The sequence below is a fragment of the Mustela nivalis genome (assembly GCF_964662115.1).
Source record: "Mustela nivalis genome assembly, chromosome: 9".
NCBI lineage: Eukaryota > Metazoa > Chordata > Mammalia > Carnivora > Mustelidae > Mustela > Mustela nivalis.
In genome coordinates, this window is record NC_139028.1 from 100,219,110 (window position 1) to 100,241,325 (window position 22,216).

Genomic DNA, 22,216 nt, shown 5'->3' on the forward strand with positions numbered 1-22,216 from the left:
AAACACATCTGGTCCCAGCAGTCGGCAGGAGAGGTGGTGGGGCGGTAGTTGTGTGCGTCTGCCTTTGTCCTGTCCTTTCCGCTGACGTGTGACTTTGAGTAAGTCACTTGCCTTCAGAGCTCTCCTTGTTATCCTCTGTTTTTATAATCTCTAGTAAAGACTAACTCTTGGCTGTGTTATAGTAATGGATGAAAGATAGTAGCTGTCTAGACAGCTATTGCCTAAATTTTGTTGGGGAAACTTCGTGTTCCTGCAGTTACCCTCAGAGTCATCTTCCAGCATCACTCAGGATAGACTTATCACCGTTCTTGCCACTGTATTGGGTCAGAGTTTAAAGGCCTCTCTTGGCAAAAAGCGTGTAAATGGGAGAGGGAGGCTTCTGGAAAAGTTGAGCATCATGGAGGGGTAGGGATCTTGAGGTTGTGACCTGACTCCTTTCATAAGTAGCTCAGTGCATGCTCCAGTCTTCCTTGAGTGAAATCAGGACGTTTAGAGAGACGCAGGGCCAGTAAGCCCCCATGAATGTTTCAGTGGCTCCTGTTCCCATCTGTAAAATTGGGATGCTGTCCTTGAGTTGTGGGGATTAAATAAATTAATCTAGAGGAAGCACTTCAAACAGTGCCTGGTGTGTAGTAAGTACCGGTTTCATCGACAAATATTTCTGAGCTTCTGCTTTGGCCGAGGCACAGTTCAGAGCGCTGGGGACGCAGCAGTGGACAGAACAGGTGAAACTCCCCACCTGTGCGGTGCTTACCTTGCTGCATGGGGCGATGTGTTAGGTGGTGACGTGGGGATGAGCGCCAGCTGAGGTCAGCAGTGTCGGACACAGAATCAGTGGGCAGTGCTCAGTTCACTTTTATCACCCTTTCTCCTGGGGGCACTTGCCCTTTACACCAAGAAGAGTGTCCTTTGGGACATCCTTGTATTTATGGAGGCTTCTAGTTTCGTTTCTCCATGTTTTCGTTTTCTGTTTTCCACCTAATTGTTAACGACAAGGGGAACTAAGTATTCTCAGTCTCTAGTCACTGCCTGTTACTGTAAAGATTTATTTTTAAAGATTTTATTTATTTATTTGACAGAGGGAGAGAGATCACAAGTAGGCAGAGCAACAGGCAGAGAGAGAGGGGGAAGCAGGCTCCCCGCTAAGCAGAGAGCCCGATGTGGGGCTCAATCCCAGGACCCTGAGATCATGACCTGGGCTGAAGGCAGAGGCTTAACCCACTGAGCCACCCAGGCGCCCCTGCCTGTTACTGTAAATGCAGAGGCTGGGGATGAGCAGCAGGGAATCCGCCCTTCCAGGGGTTGATGCCCTTGTGTGCGGGCCTCTGGGGGTTCTCCAGCCAGCTCTGCTGCGCTCCTAGGGTTTGAGTACTGGTGCATGTCCTTGCGTGTCTTCCTGGCCTTCTGGTGAGTGGCTCTGCATTTTGGATGTAAGAATGAGATTTAGAACTTTTAGAAGTCAGCTCTGTGAAGGGGAAGTTGTGTATTCGAGTATTCACCCAGGGCTGGGGCTGCCTCTACTGTCCTTCAGAAGCTCTTGGGAGCGTGCTGGGAGCCATGGCTTGGAGGCCTTACAGAGGTCTGGAGGGTGGGGTTACTGTTAGAGATGGTCACAGAAACCCTCGGAGTGGAGAAAGCTAGATTTAAAGGAGGAAGTCTTCCGCAGCCCGCCAAGGGGACAGGTTGTGAGCAAGTTTTCAAAGCCCTGAGAAGGGTGAAAAAGAATAAAGGGTCCATCTGGTTTGGCAGAGTTTCATGACTGTGTTTCTTAATATTAAGGTGATTTTTTTTTTCCTATATACTATCTATGCGCCAGCTAGGTAGAGAGTGTTTTAAACAACACAAAACAACAAATCTGCTTTGGATGACAAAACAATAACAAATCCTAATGTTATTTTTAGAAGGCTGAGAATGTGGGATAAGGTGAAAATAATATTGAGATTAATTCCCAGCAAGAATGAGTGGGCTCTACGTGAGATCCTAAAAGAGCCAAAATTTGTTCACGAGGGTATGATACCTGAAATTTTGCGAGGGACAGTGGCCTCATTTAAAAATGATTCTCAGCTGGTCTCCTGGTTAACCCTGCTGGTTAAGCCAAGCCTAATTCTGCTTTGTTGCTGCTGTTGGGAAAAAGGACTTGTGACATGGTGAATGGTATTCTGTGCCCTTAATCTGTCCCAATTGTCCAAGACACTTGGGCCCTCCTGTAGGATACCGGTGTGAAGAAGTGATGAGAGCCCCCTAAGTCTGGATGGTTTATGGGCTCATTTCTTGAATGCTTGTCCATGGGTGGGGGGCTAGTAAATTTTACTTCAACTTGTGGGCCCACCATCAAAGAGTTTTTAGTCTAACTGGGAAGATAAGGTTTTTCCCTCGATAAACAGTGGGGCGGAGAATCCATGCTGACTTCTGTGTAAACGTTGTCAGATGAATTAGAAAAGAAGGGCCTAGTACAGTTCTGAAGAGGAGAGGAAACTGGAAGGATTTTTTTCAACTAATTTTATTTTTTAGAGCAGTTTTAGGTTTACGGGAGAATCGAGCAGAATGTGGGGAGATGTGCAGGCTCCCGCACGTGGTCTCTCCGGACCTCCGTGGTCTGTCCCTCAGGGTCTGCACCTACATTGCGTTACCATTCAGAGTCAGTAGTTTGCGCGAGGGTTCGTTCTTGGTACTGTACATCCTGAGGGCTTTGACCAGTGTATAGTGGCATGTACCCACTGTGTTACTGTATCTAATTTAATTCCTTGGTGGGGTAAGAGCGCACATTATTCTTTTAGATTTGTTAAGGTGTGTTTTATGCCCAAGAATATGGTCTGTCCAGGTGAACGTTCCGTGTGAGCTTGAGAAGAACGTGGGGTCTGCTGCTGTTGGGGCAAGTAGCCTTCCGATTGTCAGTTACCCAGGGCTGTGAAGTTCAGCTGTGCCCTTACTGATTTTCTGTCTTCTGCACCTGTCCATTTCTGAGAGAGGGTATTAAAGTCTCCAACTGTAATAGTGGATTCATCTGTTTCTCCATGAGGTTCTGTCACTTCTTGCCTCACATGTTTTGATGATCTTTTGTTTGGTGCATGCGCATTAAGGAAGGATTGTTGTCTTCTTGGAGGATTGACCCCTTTATCATTGTGTAATGCCCTCTTTATGTAATTCCTTGCTCTCTCTGAAATTGATACAGCTTTTCCCACCGTCTTTGGATTAGTGGTAGCATGGTGTATTTTTCTCCATCCTTACACTTTTATGTGTCTTTATTTTTTTTATTATTATTAGTTTTTTAAGAGCGAGAGAGAGGTGCACGTGAGTGGAGGGGGAAGGGCAAAGGGAGAGGGAGAATTTTGAGCAAGCTCTATGCCTAGTGCGGAGCCTGACATTGGCCTTGATCCTGAGACCTGGAGATCATGACCTGCGCCAAAATCAAAAGTCAGACGTTTAACTGACTGAGTCATCCAGGTGCCCTGTTTATGTGTCTTTATATATAAATGGCTTTCTTGTAGACACAAACAGTTGGATTTTGTTTTTGACCTACTCTGGCAATCTTTTAATTGTTATACTTAGACCATTAACATTTCAAGTGACTGTTGATATAGTTAGATTCATATTGACCTTGTTGATTACTGTTTGTTGCCCTTGTTCCTATTTCTGACTTCCATACTTTAAAAAAAAAAAAAGATTTATTTACTTATTTGAGAGAGAGAGAGTGCATGAGCAGGGGACAGAGACAGAAGGAGAGGGAAAGAAGCTTCAAGCAGACTCCCTGCTGAGTGTGGAGCCCAATGCTGGACTTGATCCCAGGACCTGGAGACCATGACCTGAGCCAAATCAAGAATTGGCTACTTAACTGACTGAGCCACCCCGGAACTCTAGACTTCTACACTCTTCATGTCTTTTGTGGTTTTAATGGAGTATTTACATGATGACATTTTCTCTACTTTCTTAACATATCAGTTGCACTTATTTTTTTAAACATTTTTAGCAGTTACGCTCAAGATTGCACTATACATTTACATCAAATCCAAGTTCACTCTCATTTAACACTTTCCTGCTTCATAGATAGTGAAAGTACAGATCTTCCTTGACTTACAGTGGAGGATATGTCCTGTAAACCCACTGTAAGCTGAGAGTATTGTAAGTCAAAAATGCATTTTATATACTTACACTACTGAACATCATAGTTCAGCGTGGCCTGTCTTAAGTGTGCTCAGAGCATTGGCCTCCAGTGGGGCAGAATCACATAATACAAAGCGTATTTCATATTAAAGTGTTAAGTATTTGATGTAATTTGTTGAATCCTGTAGTGAAAGTGAAAACAGAATGGTTGTAAGTGTCCCAGTTGTTTACCCTCATGATCGTGTGGCTGACGGGGAGCTGGGGCTTGCTTTTAATTCCTTCCTCTTGTCCCTTGTATCATTGCTGTCATTTTGTTTATACATAAGTATATGTAATGGAATGCATTTGTTGCTATTATTATTTTGAACAAATTGTTAGATGAATTAAAGGTAATAAGTTTTATACAAGAAACATAAAATAATAAGGAACATAAAAGTTTCTATATTACTTTCACTTATTTCTTCTCTGATTCTCTTCCTTTATGTAGATCTAGGTTTCTGACCCGTATCATTTTTCCTTCTCTCTGAAGAACTTCTTTTAATATTTCTTGTAAGGCAGGACTACAGACAATAAATTCCCTCAGCTTTTGTTTATCTGAGAAATTTTTAATTTTTCAAACCCACTTTGAAGGATAATTTTCCAGGGTATAGAATTCTAGCTCAGCGGGGGTTTTTTTCACTTCGAATATTTCTGAGGAGAAGTTGGATGTCATTGTTCCCTGTGTTCCTCTAGAGGTACAGTGTTATTGTTGTTTTTCCCCTCGTCTAGGATTTTTTAAAATATTTGATTTTCTGAAGTTTTAGTATTCTGTAAACAGGTACAGTATTTTTGGTCTTTATCCTGCTTGGCATTTTCTGAGCTTCCTGGATCTGTGGTTTGATGTCTGACATTCATTTGGAAGAAGTTGGTCATTATTGCTTTAAGTATCACTTCTTTTCCTTTTGTTTTTCTCCTGGTATTTATATTGTGTATATGTTACAGCTTTTATGGTTGTCTCATAGTCCTTGGATAGTCTGTTCTGGTTTTTGTTTTTGCTTTTTGTTTTTTTGTTTTTGGTCATATCCTCAAGGTCCGCGATCCTTTCCTCAGCCCTGTCCACCCCACACTGATGATCCCGTCATAGGCATTTTTCATTTCTGGTACAGGACTTTTGAAGGATTGCCCAGCATTTCTTTTCAGTTCTTTTGTAGAATTTCCATCTCTCTGAATTTCGAGTGTGAAAGAGCCCTTAAGCATCATGCAATCCTGTCTCAATTATAAGGTATGAAAATTGAGATCTGGACATTTTAAATGACTTGACAGCATTTATTTACCATTTAATGGCAGAAGGCCAAATTAGAGTCAGATCTGTTCCCACTCTCTTATTCTTTTCTACTATTTATTGAAGTTGGTGCTACAGAACAGAGCCTTAAGTTGTGGGCCGTCCTACAGCTGATAATGTCACTAATTATGCAGCATAATCCCTCGTTTCCTTGGGACACCTCTTGCTTTCATCCATTTTGGAATCATTTAGTCATTCTTAAATATACGAGGCCTCTCTCACTTCATCTGAACGTGTGTTATTATTAACGCTACTTCCTTGGTGATTGAGAATCATGTCCTGTGTAGTTAATGACATTCGGAGAAACTTGCATTGGAGAGAAGCCTTAACAGGTTAAAACCTTGCCTGAGTCAAAGCCGAGTTGCAGTTCTGGATTTATCCTTTGAGGCAGTCTGTGGTTTTGTCAGTACCATGATGAAAAGAATATGGACTTCAGGGTTAGATGAAGTGGTTTTGAGTTCTGGATCTGTCAGTTAAAAGCTTTGTGACCACAGACAAGTTACCATTAATCTTTCTGAGCCTTGTCTTCTTGTCTATAAACTAGAGATATGTTCATGATAGGCTTGTTGGGAGGGTCAAGTGAAAAAGTATATGCCACATTTAACTGATTCTTAATCCCATATTTTTTCACATTTTTAAAATCCCTGATGTCAGAATTGTATTAAAATTGGTATCATTTTACTATTGTGCCATATCTTAATTGAGAGCTTTTTTTCTTAGTGTTATATAAAATAATGGTGCATCTTATAATTATTGGTGTCAGGCAGCTATCCCACATTCACCCAGATGCACATATCCTAAACAAAATAGTAAAATTGAATCTGGAAGTCTATAAAAAAGGGATACTGGGTCATGACTAAGTGAGATCAGGAATATTAAGTTGGTTTGACATTGAAAAAAAATTAATCTGTGTAAATTACCATGTTAACAAAATGAAGAAAAAATCCATCTGGTCATCTTCTAAATATAGAAAAAAAATAATCTGATAAAATTCAGCAACTGTGCTTGAGAAGAACTCTCAGCTAAACGAGGAATAGAAAGGAACTTCTTCAATTTGATGAAGGATATTTATGAAAGACCTACATCTAACATATTACTTACTGATTAAATATTGAATGTTTTCCCCTACGATTGGGATCATGTCAAGGATGCTCACTCTTACCGTTCGTATTCAGTATTGTACTGAAGATCCTAGGCAGTGCAAAAGGAAAATATATAAAAGGCATAAAAATTAGAAAAGAAAAAGTTAACATGTCTTCATTTGAAAATGACATTGTGGTATACCCAGAAAAGCCAAAGTAATCTACAAACTACTGTGCTAGTAGGTGAATTTAACAAGGTTATAGAATACAGATGATTTGGCTCTAATCAAAATTCAGATTTTTGCTTTGTCAAGTGTTTTCTGATTGTGGTATAGGCGGTAGTCTTTTGTGATCTTCTGTAACCTAGCTAGAGGTAGAATCAGACTACTGCTTTTATTCTATTTATTTCATAATTATTTATTTTCCTAGACTTTGTAATTACTTTGCAGATTTCTAGCTGAATGTCTTGATTTTTCTAGATACAAAATCCTTTCATCTGCAAATAATTACTGCTTTTGTATTTAAGGTAATGAAGTCCGTATTATGGGCTTTATGGAAGAAGACAGTATCAGGAGGATATTTAGATGAATGTAAAAGAGAGCTCCACTAACAATTGCTTAAGGAAATCAGGGTTTACGTGTCTTACATTAAAAGACACCCAGGAGTGGATTGTCCCCGGGCAAGAGTAGTAGTTCAGCAGTGCCATCAGGGAAACAGGTTTCTTTCTGTATTTCTGCTCTGTCACCTTTAGCATGCTCACTTTCTCTTTTCTTAACAACACTTCTGCTTTAATCCCAGCCAGCCTGTTTGCATCCCAGGTAAGCAGAGAGGGAGAGCCAAGGGAAAAAAACCCAGAAGGCTTGTTGTAGCAAGACTTTACCTTTTTATTTAGGAAAGCGCACATTATTTGCATTATTGCAAAAAAGGCTGGACTATTTAGTACTTTTAAGTTGATTTTGTTAGTAAAAATGAGGAAGATAGTGGATATTGGGGGAGGCAGTCATTTTCTATCACGAGGACTGAGGATCATCTGTACTGTGAGAAGCTGCGGTAATCGGAAGGGCCCTGCCAAGAGCTCATGTGCCTAACGTCTCGCTGAGTATTGCTGAAATTGAACAGTTCCGGCTTTTGTTTTATTTATTTATTAAAAAATTATTTTGTAGCTGGTTACTTTAGTGAACTTGATTACTAGCTCTGTAGGTTTTTAGCTGATTCTCTAGACCTTTCCTAGTAGCCAGTCTATGGAAAACTTTTGGATTTCTTTTGAAATTCCTTTCTTTTTTCTTATTAATTACTTCTGTTAGTTTTGTTTGTTTGTTTGTTTGTTTGTTTTTTATATGACCAAATTAGGTGCTTGGTTTTTGAATAGTAATTCTGTGTGCACATCAGAGTAAAGTTAAATATGAGACTAGGAGCAATTGAAATTTAGAAATATTTGAGGGCTTAGTAGATTCATCTCTGAGCTTGTTAATTAAAAAGTGGCTACGTGCTTTTTTCTCTTTTAAGTAGATAAGATATACGATAGGGCATCCACTTAACATTTAAAGCAAATGTCAGGTTTTTTATTTAGTGAAATTATTAATGGGGAAAGAAAATGCTTTAATACTTCCAGAAGCCACAAATCCCCAGGGATTTAAGGATTGTGATAGAATGCTGCACCACATGTCTGTAAACTATGCTAAAAAAAGAGAAAGTAATACTGGGTGAATACACTTTTATAGTTTTTAATCTTTTCAAAGAATACTAAAAATTCTTTGATACATCTTCCTCTAGGAGGTAGAGCTTAATTATCTTCTTTGGGAAGGCAGACCAAACATAGTGACTTCCTCCTAACCATGAGAATATGGAATGGATGGTAACTTTATGACAGGGAAGCCGGCAGACCCCCCCACCCCCACCAGGTTATCGGGGTTCACTTCCCCATAATATGTCATGTTGATAACATACGTGCCCTGATAATGATGTGGAGAGAGGGGCATATCACCTCTGGAGTATCCCAAAATCCATAACCTCGGTCTCATGATTAGAAAACGTTAGACCAACCCAGAATGAGGGACATTCTGAAAAATGCCTGACCAGTCCTATTCAATAGTGTCCAGGTCATGAAAGACCAGAAAAGACTGAAAAACTGTCTCAGATTGAGAGAAACTAAGGAGACATGACAACTAAAGGCAGCGCAGTCCCCCGGACTCGATCCTGGAACAGGAAAAGGACCTTAGGGGGAGGGCTGGGGAAACCTGCAAAGAAATCTCTCATTTAGTAAATGGAATTAACTACGTGTGAACTGACTTGTTTTACTCATTGTACCAGGGTGACGTGTTGGTAAGAGTAGGGGAAGCTGGGTGAGGGATGTTCGGGAACCCTCTGTACTATCATTGTTTCTCGAAGCCTCACAGTATTTCAGGATAAAGTTAAAAAAAACAAAAACAAAAACAGTTACCACTTCGCATGGTAATGAAACAAAAAAAGATCGACACCTACCAAAAAACTGCCAAATGGCCTCTGCTGCAGAGGGCTGTGATTTTGTATAAAATTCCAGTGAGTGTGACACATGTGGGCTCCTGCAGTGTCGGGTGCTGGGAACTGATGGGATGGGACTGGGAAGTTTCACTGGTTGGTGGAAGAGTGCCCCAGAGGTATTGGACTTTGAGGTGGAGGGTGCATCTGGAGAGGGCAAATGAAGTAGCTCACGAGCAAGGGCATGAGAAACTGAACAAGGGCATGAGAAAGGCTCTCTTGTTTTCTGTTACAAGGTATTCTAAATGTGATGAAATTAACAAAATGAGTATTTTAATCAAAGGAAAAAATGGAGTATTGATAAATCCTAGGTGTAGTAACCTTTTTTTGCTTCAGAAATGTTTTTTACTTAAAAAAAAGTGAATTCTACTTATTATTGTTTGTTCAATTGTTGAGTAACGGTATATCACATGTTTTTGACCTTCTTTTGACTCTAGAAAAGCCTTCAGTCCCTAAGAAGTGCTTCTCAGACATTCGGCTGATGTTTTTTCATGTAACTCTTACCTTTAGAAAAATGGAGTGAGCCAAAGAAAAAGATGCACCCAGCAAGCTAACAGTAATTCTCAATTAGAAGTTAGGATGCTTGGATTATAATTTGACATAACCACTGAGTTTTTACTGCTGTCAGGTGGAGATGACCTGACCCTGTCTCTGCCGCCTCCTGGCTGTGATGAGGTCCGGCGAGGGCATCGGGCCCCCTGCTCTGGCCCTGTCCCCTTTCCAGCAACGTAGTGAGGGAGTGAACCAGCGTAACCGGAGCGTGCTGCCCAGGAGGCTAGGGAAGGCATTTTGTCAGAGCAAACAGATGAGAAGGACATAATGAGCCTTGGTACTTGTGTTTGCAAAGACTTGGAATCCCTTTGGAAGTTTTCAGATTCATCTTCAGACACAGCTTTGAGAGATTAGTCCCTGAGGTATGGAAATACCTTCTGGGCCTGCTCCTGAAATAAATGGTTCCATGGATGCTTGTGCGGTAAAGGGGGAATGTCCCAGATCTCCCTGGTGCTCCGACGCAGAAGTACTTTAATGGGAAGGCTGTTCCTTTAACTTGTTGACGGAGAAGGTGAATGCCTTATTAATGTCTTGGTTCTCTGAGCTTCTTGAGTCGCCGTTTTGTTATTTTTCATTGATTTTGGAAGATTCTTAGCCCTTATTTCTTTAAATATACCTGTTGACTTGTTTTCCTCCCCGTCTTCTGGGTCTCCAGTTACAGGCACGTCAGAACATTTGATGCCATCCCACAAGTCTTGGATCTCTGTTTTCTTTTGCTCCTTTTCTTCTGGGCATTCCAGTTTGGATAATTTTCCATTTCACGTTCACTGTTTTTTTCCCCTGCTAGTGCTGATAAGCCAGTTGAAGGAATTCTTCACTGGTGATACCACGTTTGTATTTCTGGCATATCATTTGGTGGTTTTCTTAGAGTTTCCATCTGTCTGTTGAATATTGCGGTCTGTTGAAGCAAGTTGTCTACCTTCTTCACCAGAGATTCTTTAACACATGAATTGTAGTTATTTTAAAGTCCCTGTCTAATGGTTCCAACAGCTTGGTCGTCTTTGGTCTGGTTCTGTTGACAGCTTTATATTATGACAATGGATGGTTTTCACTTATTTTTTTGTTTCTGGTAACTTTTGGTTGAAGGATAGACATTCCGTATGGAAAAACCACCCTAAAGTAAAAGTCACATGCAGAAATGGGTACGAGGTTGACTGGCCTAATGTGTAACCACCGGGTTTGGGTTTTCTGTTGCCTGGCTCACCTTCCGCACACCTCAGACTTCAGCCGCTGCCTTGTGCTCCATGTGGGAGCAGGGTCCAAAGGATTTCCTCGAGTTCAGCCTCACCCTCCGCTCCCAGCAGGCCCTGCCTTGCCTGTGCCACGTAGGAGGCCTCTTGCCCTCAGCAACGGACTACCACTGTCTATATGTGGTGCCCGGTTCGTAGTGGGAATGGTGGGGATCTCCCTTCCCCGGGGCCAGTGTCAGCCGTGGGCAGGCCTGCTTGCTGGCCGTTGGAGGTGGGGCTTCTTTGGTTCTGCTTCTCCCTGTGGCAGCTCTCTTCTCTTCCTTACTTAGAATCCAATAGACTTCCTTACTTCCTTACTACTCTTCCTTACTTGGAAGGGGTCTTGAGTTGGAAAGAGTTTCCTGCCCCTCTTGTAGGGGCAGAGGCTGTTGGTTTGGCCGCTCCCTCAGTGGTGGTCTGAGGAGAGCTGGAAAGGCTCCTCCCTGTTCCCCAGGGCCAGGCTGCCTTTCCACCCTTCTCCCACACCGAGTACTTCCGGTGTCTGCATCTCAGGGATGGGAAGGTTTCCTGCTTCTCCCCTAGGAGTTTAAGGCATTGCTTTGGATGAAAAAAATGTCCAAGGAGTAGGTGGAGTGTACCTGTGTGCTGCTGAGGGCGCCTCTCTTTAATTTCCTTCCCTGCCCTGGTCTTTCTCAAGAACGTCCAGGAGATGGGGTGCCTGGGTGGCTCAGTTGGTTAAGCATCTGCCTTCGGTTTCATGATCTTGGAGTCCCGGGGTCAAGTCCCACATCGGGTTCCCTGCTTAGTGGAGATTCTGTTCTCTCTCTGACCCTCCCCCTTTTCTTGCTTTCTCTCACTCTCAAATAAATAAATAAAATCTTTAAAAAAAGAAAGAAAGAAAGAAAGAAAGAAAGAAAGAAAGAAAGAAAGAAAGAAAGAGAAAAAGAATGTCCAGGAGAAAAGAGCTTGCAAGGGAATACAGACTTCCTGTGTCTAGAGCTTCTAAACAATCCTGCTAGCCCACACTGTTTTAAGAATTCATTAATTCTTAAAAATGTTGTTTTCTTTGGCTGCTTTTACTGTAGCACCTCTACATTCTCTGAGCCTCCAAAGCTGGAATCATTTGTCCCATCATTCCTAGACGAGCTTGTCCCCTTTGAAATTCGGGCCCCCCTGATTGCCTCATGACCAAAGCTCTCTGATGGGCCCAAGACAGTTCCGATGCTAGTGAGTTCTCTGGTGGCTTTTTGTCATTGTTACGGTGGGGTCCATGTTCTCTTGTGGCTTTCTGCTCCCGAGCAGAAGCAAACGCTTTATGTTTTGACCGGCCGGTGGGTTGTGGGGCAGGGAAATAGGGCGATATCGAAGCAAGTGCTGAACCTGTGGGTACACGATACTCTCGGGTTTTTGGACAGCATTACCAGTCGGAATTCAGGACAGAAGCATAACTGGCTGGTTTACTGTTCCCTCTGTGTGTGTGTGTTTGTGGTCTGCATAACAAAACTCCTTTAACAGGCGAAAACGAGGCCGTTGATGCAGGTCCCATCTGGGGAGGTTCTGACCAGCAGGGCAGGGCAAAGTGGACTGGTTGCTGTGAGGGCATGGGAGAGCCAGTGTTGTTCTTTTGGGATGAAAATGCTCCTAGATGACGCTGGGGTCATTTACATTCTTATATATGAGCTTCATACTTTCGATATCCTGACCACTGCTAGGTAACAAACAACCTAGTGTAGTTTTAGGAACTGTTTATCTCCCTCATAGTCTCTACCTAGTCTCTACCTAGTCTGTACTAAACATAATGTGAGGGACAGTCTTTTTTTTTTTTTTTTTAGTTTTTATTTATTTTTAGCATAACAGTATTCATTATTTTTACACCACCCCAGTGCTCCATGCAATCTGTGCCCTCTATAATACCCACCACCTGGTACCCCAACCTCCCACCCCCTGCCCCTTCAAAACCCTCAGATTGACAGTCTTAGTCCTATTTCTGCTTTGCTGTTCCTCCTAGGAATAGATTTGTCTTCTTTTCCTCAAATCTGTGTCCCCCACCTCACACCTTTTACAATTCTGTATACAAGATAGGATCATTTTTTTTTTTAAAGATTTATTTATTTATTTATTTATTTGACAGACAGAGATCACAAGTAGGCAGAGAGAGAGGAGGAAGCAGGCTCCCTGTCGAGCAGAGAGCCCAATGCGGGGCTTGATCCCAGGACCTTGAGATCATGACCTAAGCCGGAGGTAGAGGCTTAACCCACTGAGCCACTGAGGTGCCCCAGGATCATTATTATTAAATGATGGGTTGGTACTTAGAAGATTCGGAAATTTCTATGAGATGCCTGTGAGGGAGTGGTGTTAGGTGGATTCATTCAGCAAGTGTTTTGACTGCCTCCTCTCTGACAGGCCCTGTGCCAAAGGCTGGGAGTTCGTGGAGAGCAAACCCAGATGTGCTCCTGCTCTCCCAGTGTCTGGAGAAGTCCTGTCCTCTGCTTTGGCAGCTTGGAGATTAAGCTAGAAGGGACATGTTACTGGTTCTTGGACTTTTCAGTACAAAGTTCTGTCACTCCCATTTGATGTGGTTTTATTATTTCTAACTCTCTTCTCTTACCGGGGTACAACTTTGCGGTCCCATTCTGTCTCTCCCTTTCTCCCCCCTCCATTCTTACCCCCAAGCTGCGTTGAATGTGCTCTAATGTAAGCAACAGCGATCCGGAGGGTTCAGGGTGGAGGTAAGTACTGAGGACAGAGCTAACATGTTCAGACTGTCTGCTGCCCTGGTGCTGCGGGAAGAGCTCTGTAAACTTCACTGAGTGTCTGTGGCCTCACGACATAGGTCGTGTGCTCTCCATCTTGCAGACTGACCAGACACAGAGGTCACAGAATTTGAACTGTGCCAGACGCTCAGAGCCTTTCTACAACACTGCACTGGCTTTCTTTAAACATTTGTTACTGCTCATCCTGTTGGGCTTTATGTTACTGAAAAACCAAAGAAATTAATCGTATATAACTGATGTATAAACTGAAGTAGTTATTTTAATTTGAAATACCTGTTTGCTTATGACAGCTTTGAGCTGGCCCAATTCTTGATCTCTAGGAGCTTTATAATTGTCACGATTGAAAGCGCTAAGAACTTAGTGGTTCTTGTGCTTTGAAATCTGCATGTTTTATAAAATTATGGTGGCGTATGTTTAATGAAGAAAGGATAGACAGTCTGGTCATGTTTATGTTGGTATGACCAACGCATCTGTGACTTAACTCTTCAGTCATGCAACTTCCACAAGGTAAGTGACTGAGGAATTTGCAGAGCTGCTGAAGACACCTCATTTACCTCTTCAGGAAGCGATAAATGTGGCCCATGTCATAGGGGGCAGAAAGGAAATCAAAACATAATACGCCTTTGCTTACTGGGTGGGAACAGCCCTGCTTTTGTACATTGACAACATAGTTGAATACTCCTTCCTCTCTGCCAGCAGGTGGCTGATACTGTGTCCTGGAGGGGCCATAAGTTACAGTGCCTTCTAAAGACTACAAAGTGTTAAGAGGTCCCGAAGAAATAATTAAGCTTGAGAAGTTCACTTATCTGCAGGCAGAGAGACCTGAGCCCCGGTTATTGGCAAAGTTTCTTCCTTTCTGCGTGTTCTGCAATTTGGTGGACAGGGCGAGATGACTTGAGACATCTTAAATTAGAAGCGTTGTCCTACAATTGTGCCTCTGGCCAGCGTGCGAGGTGGATTTGTTACCAATCATTGTTTCCTGTAAATCCCAAAGGCTGCTGTCTCCATTGTGACTAAGCCTGAACATAAAGCTTTGGAATGCTTAAGTTTGAATGTGGCTTCATTTGAATCTGATTTAAAATGAAAGAACAGAAGGATGGACCCGTGTGGGTAGAGAAGGGGTAACTATTTAAGATGTGTGTGTTTATGTGTGGGCTCATGCTTCTTAGTGAACTTTCACACCTTTTTAATTTCTTAAGGAAGGACCCTTTCCTAAACTGGAGTGTGGTTGGTACTCCCTGTATTCTAGAATGGAGTGGGAAAGAGCCTGGGTTTGAGCTGTGACTGGGCCACTTAACATCATTGCATCTTGGTTTCCTTGCACAGAAAATGGAACTGCCCCCGGTAAGTGACAAGCTGGTTTTGAAGAGCAAATGAGACTGTGCATACAGAAATATATTTGCACAGGTCATCCTAACATCTCCAAGGATGCTAATAATTAAAAAAAAAAAAAAAAAGCCAGTTTCCACATCCAGGAAACTTGCAGTCTAGCTGGAAGAGAGAAAAGTGGTCATCCGAAATAACAAGAAAACTGTTCTAGAACAGTATGTGCAGAATAACCTATAAAGTAAAGGCTGTCGGTGCTGTGGGATTTCCTGGTAAGGAGAGATTGTTGGTGTTTGGGGGCGATCAGTAAAGTTTTCACAGGGAAGATAGATTCTTTCAGGTCTCATAAAATGTCACTATTTTGGCTAGATGACAGGCAGGACAGCAGCAACATAACTGAGCAGGGGTGGGATTGGAGTGAGTGGAGTATTTCTAAGAAGCCGTGGCAGGCAGCCAGCCACCGGGCCGTACCCAGATGGCACACTACAGGATGGCATCAGCCAGATGCCCTTGGTAGCTAAATCTGGGTCAGCTTTTCTTTGAGTAGGAGAAACCCTCGTTGTGAGGCTTTGCCTCTTTCTTACTCTTAGTGGAGAAAGTAGTCATCGCACACCTCGGCGGGCATCATCCCAGGCTTTCCCTCATGAATGGAGGACTTGCCTGGGAAACAGAACCAAAGTTGGCAGGTGTAAACCAGAAAGTATCTTTTTTCCTCCACCTCTTTCGGTTATATTTTGAACTTTTCATGTTCTGTTTTTCACATGTTTGCTCCCTTGCAGAAATCCTTATAGCTGCTGATTCTGAGTGGAATCACAGGTCAGAATGAAGCTGGACAGACAGGTCACCGAGACCAACATCTTGCTTTCTTGGGGACTGAATCCAAACTCTGCTTGGATAAGAGATTGCCTTCTTTCAAAAGACTGTTTTGGGCTGTGACAAAGTAGCTAGTATTAGAGTAACTGTCCAGCCAGGGGGAAAAAAAAAGGATAAAAGCTTATTAAAATAGATAATATAGAGGCATTCGAGAGCAATCTGGGCAGTCAGTGCTTAAGGGACTGCGGCTCCTGAGAGAAGGAAAGCAGGCTGAGCTCCTTGTTTCCTTTGGCCTTTCCCCTGCAGGCACTTTCTAAATCACGGTCTGGGCATCTGGAGCCCTATTGGAAAGTAGCAGTCTCATAGGGCTGAGAGGTTGAAATTAGGGGCTACCCCAAAGTATCCAGGACTTGAATGACAAAATTCAGGAAGATGGGAACCACAGGAGAGTAAGCAAAAACTGGGCATGCAGTCTTCCCTTGAAGTGTTTGCCAGCTCCTGAGGTGCACGGGATCAGAGTAAGACTCCACGACTCCCTGCAGAAAGCAGCAGCTGGGAGCCTGACAAGCTGTGCAAACATTCTAGCAACCATATATAGTGCTGGTGAGAGGGAGTTTGGTGTTCAGGGCCTGCCGCGATAGAGGGGGGTCCTGGTAGACACCCCAGGTTTTGTCCGAGGGCCCCAAAAGGCCACACTACAAGAGTAAGGGAAAGCGGAAAAAAGTTGGCCCTACCGAAGCTTAACACCAGCCACTGATAGGATTAAAGTGGTCTGACTGCATTCTCTGTGTCTTCCAGAAGAATGTTACACTTAGGAGGAAGATAATTTTGTATATACAGAACCTTTACAGTTTTTAATATAGAGTGTCTTGTGTCCAAAGAAAATTAAGAGGTATGCTAGGAATGGAAACCAAATGACCAAAATGAAGAGTAAATACAGATAGTAGAAAGAGACCCACAGTTGATTCGGATATTAGGGTTATCAGTCAGGAGCTATGCTTAATAAAATAAGGGAATTTTAACAAAGATAGGAAATCTGCTTTTTATTAAGTCAAGTAGAAATTTTGTGAGGTACCTGGGTAGCTCAGTCAGTTAAGCGTCTTCCCTTGTCTCAGTTCATGATCCCGGGGTCCTGGGATTGAGCCCCGCATTGGGCTCCCTGCTCAGTGGGGAGCCTGCTTCTCCCTCTCCCTCTGCCTTTCGCTCCCCCTGCTTGTGCTCTCTCTGTCTCTCACACATAAGTAAATAGATGGATAAAAAGAAATTTTGTAACTAAAAATATATGAACTAAGTTGAGAAGTCAATATGCGGGTCTAGACTGCTGTTTAGATGCAAGCAGGCACACGCACACAGACATAAACATGCGCACACGCACACACGCATGCACGCACACACAGAAGATAGAGGATTATTGGGCCAGGAGAAAAATTAGTAGAAAATATACCCGGATGGCAGCGCAGAAAAGAGATTAAGAGACATATGGGGCGTGGTAAAAACATTTCTGTATGTATATCTAGAGTCCTAGGAGAAGAGAGTGTGACAGAACCAATATTTAAAGAAATACTGGCTGAGAGTTTTCTAAAAACAGTGAAAGACATCAAAACCACGAAGTGAAGAGGCTCGACAATCCTCAGAGGAATAAATCCAAAGAGCCACACCTAAGTACATCACAGTGGACCTGCTGCATGACGAAGACAGAGAAATAAAGGGCAATGTTTTGAAATAACACATGGTCTCTGACCATAGTGAAGCCAAAGTAGAAGTCAGCAACAAAGATAAACAGTAAATCCTAAAATGTTTGGAAATTAAACAGTATACTTCTAGAAAATTGTTTTACCTAAGTTATAATGAAAATGATATGTGATCGTGTAGGACACATTTAAAATAGTGTGTAGGGGCCAATTTGTAGCTTTAAACATACATTAGAAATGAAGAAAGATTAAAATTCGTAATCTAAATGTCAGTCTCAAGAAATCAAATGCCAGATGGATTAAAGTCCCCCAAAATAGAAGAAAGGAAATAAATGTAAAAACAGAAAGGAACAAGGTAGGAAAAAAAAAAAAAAAAGAAAAGAAAGTACAATAAAGAAAATCAACAACCAAGCATCGGTTTTTTTTGAAGAGATTGGTAAAGTTGATAAATATCTGGTTAGAGCAAATACAAAGAAAATATACAGATTATCAATATCAGGAATGAAAAGAGGTATATGACTACATATTCCACAGGCACTGAGTAGATGTTAGCACACGTTGAGCCCAGTACATTTAACAATGTAGATGAAATGAACACATTCCTTGAAAATCATACTTTTGAAACCAACATGCTTATTAAAATAATCCTGTGTCTGTGAAAGAAAATTAATCCATGCTTCAAAAACCTTCACACACCAGAAAGCTCCTAACCCAGATGGCTTTTAGGTGAATTCTTCTAAACCTTTCAAGAAGGAATGCCAGCCTTGCCTAAAATTTCTCAGGGGATAGAAAAGGAAGGAACACTTTTCAACTCATTTTAAGAAGCCAGCATGACCTTGACACCAAAATCTGACTCAAACGTTGCAAGTGTTGACAAAAGAAGTCAGCTGCAAAGGAGTAAAAACAGTTTTGATTCCGCTTGTATGACGTTCAGTAGCAGGCACGATAGAAATGAGAATGACGATTACTCTCGGATGATTGGGAAAGTACCTGGGAAGCAGAAGAGAATCTTCTGGGAGTGCTGGCATGTTTGGTGTCTTTATCTTGGTGGTAGTTATAAGAGTATGTATACCTAAACATTTGTTGAATTGTACACTTAAGATTTATGCACTTGATGTATAGACCAAAACAAGGACTATAGCTTGTTCTGGTATGACATTGAGTATTCTCATCAAGACACAGTTTCTCTTTTACTGTTTCTCTTTTACTGTCTCTTTCATCAAGACACAGTTTCTCTTTTACTCAGATTGAATCCAGGGTGCGTTTCATTTGCTCACACTGTTTTGGCTGCGTTTGATAAATGCGTTCTTCTCCTGCAGCTGGCCGGAGCAGCAGGGAGCATTTGCCGTCGGCTCCCTCCCTGCGGGAATAACGGAATTACCCAGACCCAGAGTTGCGTCTGAGAGGGCACCGATTCTTCCACTTCCAAGTGTCTGTCTTGCTCACTGAGCACATGCTGTTTCCTTTCCAGGCACGGTGGTTCTGGGAAGCGTATTTCCAGTCGATCAAAGCCATCGCCCTGGCCACTCTGCAGATCATCAACGACCGCATCTATCCCTATGCTGCTCTCTCCTATGAAGAGTGGAATGACCCGCCCACTGTGGTGAGTGAATCCCGGTGCCAACCATGGCAGCCGTGGTCCAGGTGTGAGGATGGGGCAGGAGAAACGTGCTGTGTAAAGTTTATTTAAATACTGGCTTTATGAGATGAGCCTGTGCTAGCTGACAAAGTCAGCTCAATTTTGAAATGATAACACAAGTAAGACACACAGAAGCAGCAGCTTCCGGCTTGTTTTGAATGTGCTTGGGAAGACAGTAAGCTTATTTATTGCAGAGATAAATGGGGCAGCCTGGCTCTTGTTGGAAATCAGACCCTTGCTGATGACTTCTGCAGTTGTAATGCTTAGAATTCTTGAAAAGATTCTATAAGCGGTTGATAATAATAGCTTATATTCTGAGAGCTTCGGCTCAGCCAGGGACTGTGCTCAGCGTTTCATATAGATGATTTCAGTGATCGCAGCCATCACCGTGGGAGGAAAGTAATCCGCAGAAGTGATCTCGAGGCCTTATAGATGGCCACAGTCCGGACTTGCTCGAGACCGGCTGAGGCCCCTGGGTGTTTCCAGCAGAGAGCTGGGATGGTCGGAAGTTGCTCTCAGGGTTTTCTCCTTGCTTGAAGGAGTCATAAGGCCTTTGTGGCCTTGTAGGGGCTGTGGCAGTGGCCACACCTTCTTTCTCACGGCAAGTGCCTGCAGCTCTGGGCCTGGTGGTTCTGCTTTGTAGGTACCTTCCAGCCTCATTCACACGGCTCAAGGTTTTCACGTGAGAGAGCTAGACTTGAATCCATTCTTCATTCTAGTCCATGCTGTCTTTCCGGCCAGCCCTCCTGGTCTCCTGATCCCACCCTCTCTCAATAGAATGCATTTAGCCGCTTGGTTAATCTTTGTATAGGATCCTCCTTTCCACCCTCCTGTCCTAACTAAGGGGTGACTGTGTGTCAGGCACCCCACTAGGTGCTGGGCATGCAGAAAAAGCAGCCAAGTCCCTCGCCTCAGAGGACCTCTCCGCTAATGTGGGAAGTCAGTGAGTAGACCACATAGTATGCGATGTTCTGGAATAGAGTGGTGACCAGAGTGCCGGGGTGGCACCCTTGCTGGGAGGAGCCAGGACACTTCTTGAAATGGGTTGTCCTGGGAGGAAGTCAATGTATGCTTGTGGTAAAATCCAACACAACAACAAGGAACACCTTTTTATTGTGCTTAAGGGAACGTTTTCTTCTGTTCATCTCCTCCCTTGAATCCGTTACTGGAGCTAACCTTCCAGAATGTTTCTATTCATATATAAGCATAAGTATATAATTTTGGAGCACAGATGAGATTCTGTTACACATACTGTTCTGCACCTTGCCGTTTTACTTTAGTAGGCTAGATCTTGGACTTAACTTCCACTTCGTTCTGTAGAGGTATCCTTTTGTGGTAAGGATAACTACAAAGGATTCCATTGTTTAGGTCTGTTTTCCATAACAGATCTATTACTGATAGAAATTTAGATTGCTTTCATTTTTTTCTATTTTCCAATAGTAATATAAAAGACATATATTTCTATGTTTTCATAAATATAGGACTATAACTATAGAATTAATTCCAGCTGAAAAATATACACATTTTGAATGTTATTAATTTCAGCTGAGAAATACACATATTTTGAATATTGAGAGATACTAGTAAATTGCCCTTTGAAAATACTCTAGTTCATAGTTCTCCCAATAACATTTAGGTTACTTGATCTCTCCATGCCTTCAGTTAACCCTACCTAAGTACTTGAGTTTATGTTCATCTGCTTGGTAAAAAATGGTCTTACGTGTGTGTTTTTCAAGTGGAAGGTCAGTATCTCCATCGGTTTCTCCTGTAGTACAGTTACAAATCCTATTTGTATTTTATTGGTCATATTGAAATTTTAGTTTGTTTTAGGCATTTATTTATTCGGTAGATATTAACTGAGTACCCGCTACCTTATACCTTCTGGTCCTCTGATTATCTTGACTTGCTTATTGAGTTTTATAGGAGCTTTTGAGCTTTCTCCTCTGGGCTGAAACATTTCCACTACTCCAAGTATATGGAATAAGCTTGAGACAAAGAATGCTACCCCTGTTCCTCTGCAGGAGAATGCTTACACATGGGATGGCCGTGACCTAGCCAGAAGGTGTGGAAAGAGTCTAATAGGAATAAATGGTTGGAATTTGGGTTCCCTGTCTTTCATAAGACTATGGGCCAAGAGAAAAGAGTACATAAAAATTTGTAGCTTTGAAATAGGTGTGTTTTAATGTGGTCAAAGTGCTGGACTGTCAGTTTGGGAAAGAACGTAAGTATAAAAAGCTGAAATGTGGATATGCAAATGGAAAATTTGTTTTTTCTCTAACTTCTTGAAGTGTTCTTTTCAGGCTAATTTAGTGCTCACCACGTTTCTAGGAGCTCAGGTGCTGAGCGCCCTGAGTTAAAGCAGCGGGTTATACATTTCCGCATCTTCAGTGAAGGCAACTGACAGGAGGACTGAGTAGCGCTGATTTATTTGTAGTTAACTTTTCCCCTCCCCTTTGGAAATATTTAACCTACTGTCGAAGTGATTACTATGAGCCCAACCTGTAGGGGAGTCTCCCTTCTAGATTCCATCAAATTTACAATATCAGACCCCCTGAGGTGGGAGTAGGTGTGGATCTTAGTCAGTAAATCAAGGGATGGTCTGGTGTTTCCAGAGCAACACTGTTAAGGGCCTCCAGCCAGCCACGTCCTCCGCTTGTTCGGAGCAGAGAGGAAGGGGTGAGGGCAGGAGAGTCCGATTTTGCCAAATATTGCTGCCTTGGTTTAATGTTAAAAAAAAAAAAAAATGAGGACCCCTGTGTGTGTGTAGGTTCTGAAGAGAGTGAGGGCTTGCGGAAACCAAGTGTTTGTGTTGCCAGTGACACTTGGCATTTCTATCTCTAGCCGGCCACGAGGCAGGTTACATTAACCACATGTGTCACATTCACAGAACTTGAAAAAGTTGGCAAAATAATTCTTGAGCATAACCGTAAGGTAGCAGATCTGTCTAGTTTGGAGAGATCAGCCCTTTGTTTTGATTCTTGTCTTTGGAAGGAATTCCTCAGCAAGTTAAGGTTCCCTATGCGGGGACAACAAGTTTGCTTTTACCGATTAGTTTTCATAGTTCCTTAGGGCGAGAGTGCCTGTATTTCACTGCCTTTTTGGTCTCTCCGTGCTTTGATTTTTCTCCCTTTTTTGCAGATATCAGCAAAACTATCATCTCCCCAAATACTCCACACCTGTATCACTTCTAACGTTCATGTGACCTCTGGT

General features: G+C 42.5%; 1 protein-coding gene across 1 annotated transcript in view; it reads left to right on the forward strand.

Annotated features, from left to right (window-relative positions):
- Positions 1 to 22,216, forward strand: part of EXT2 (exostosin glycosyltransferase 2) — a 140,007-nt gene that overhangs the window by 51,736 nt on the left and 66,055 nt on the right. Inside the window, exon 8 of the mRNA XM_082684033.1 lies at positions 18,839 to 18,970. Coding sequence (XP_082540159.1) covers positions 18,839 to 18,970 — 132 coding nt within the window. The remainder of the gene's footprint in view (positions 1 to 18,838; positions 18,971 to 22,216) is intronic.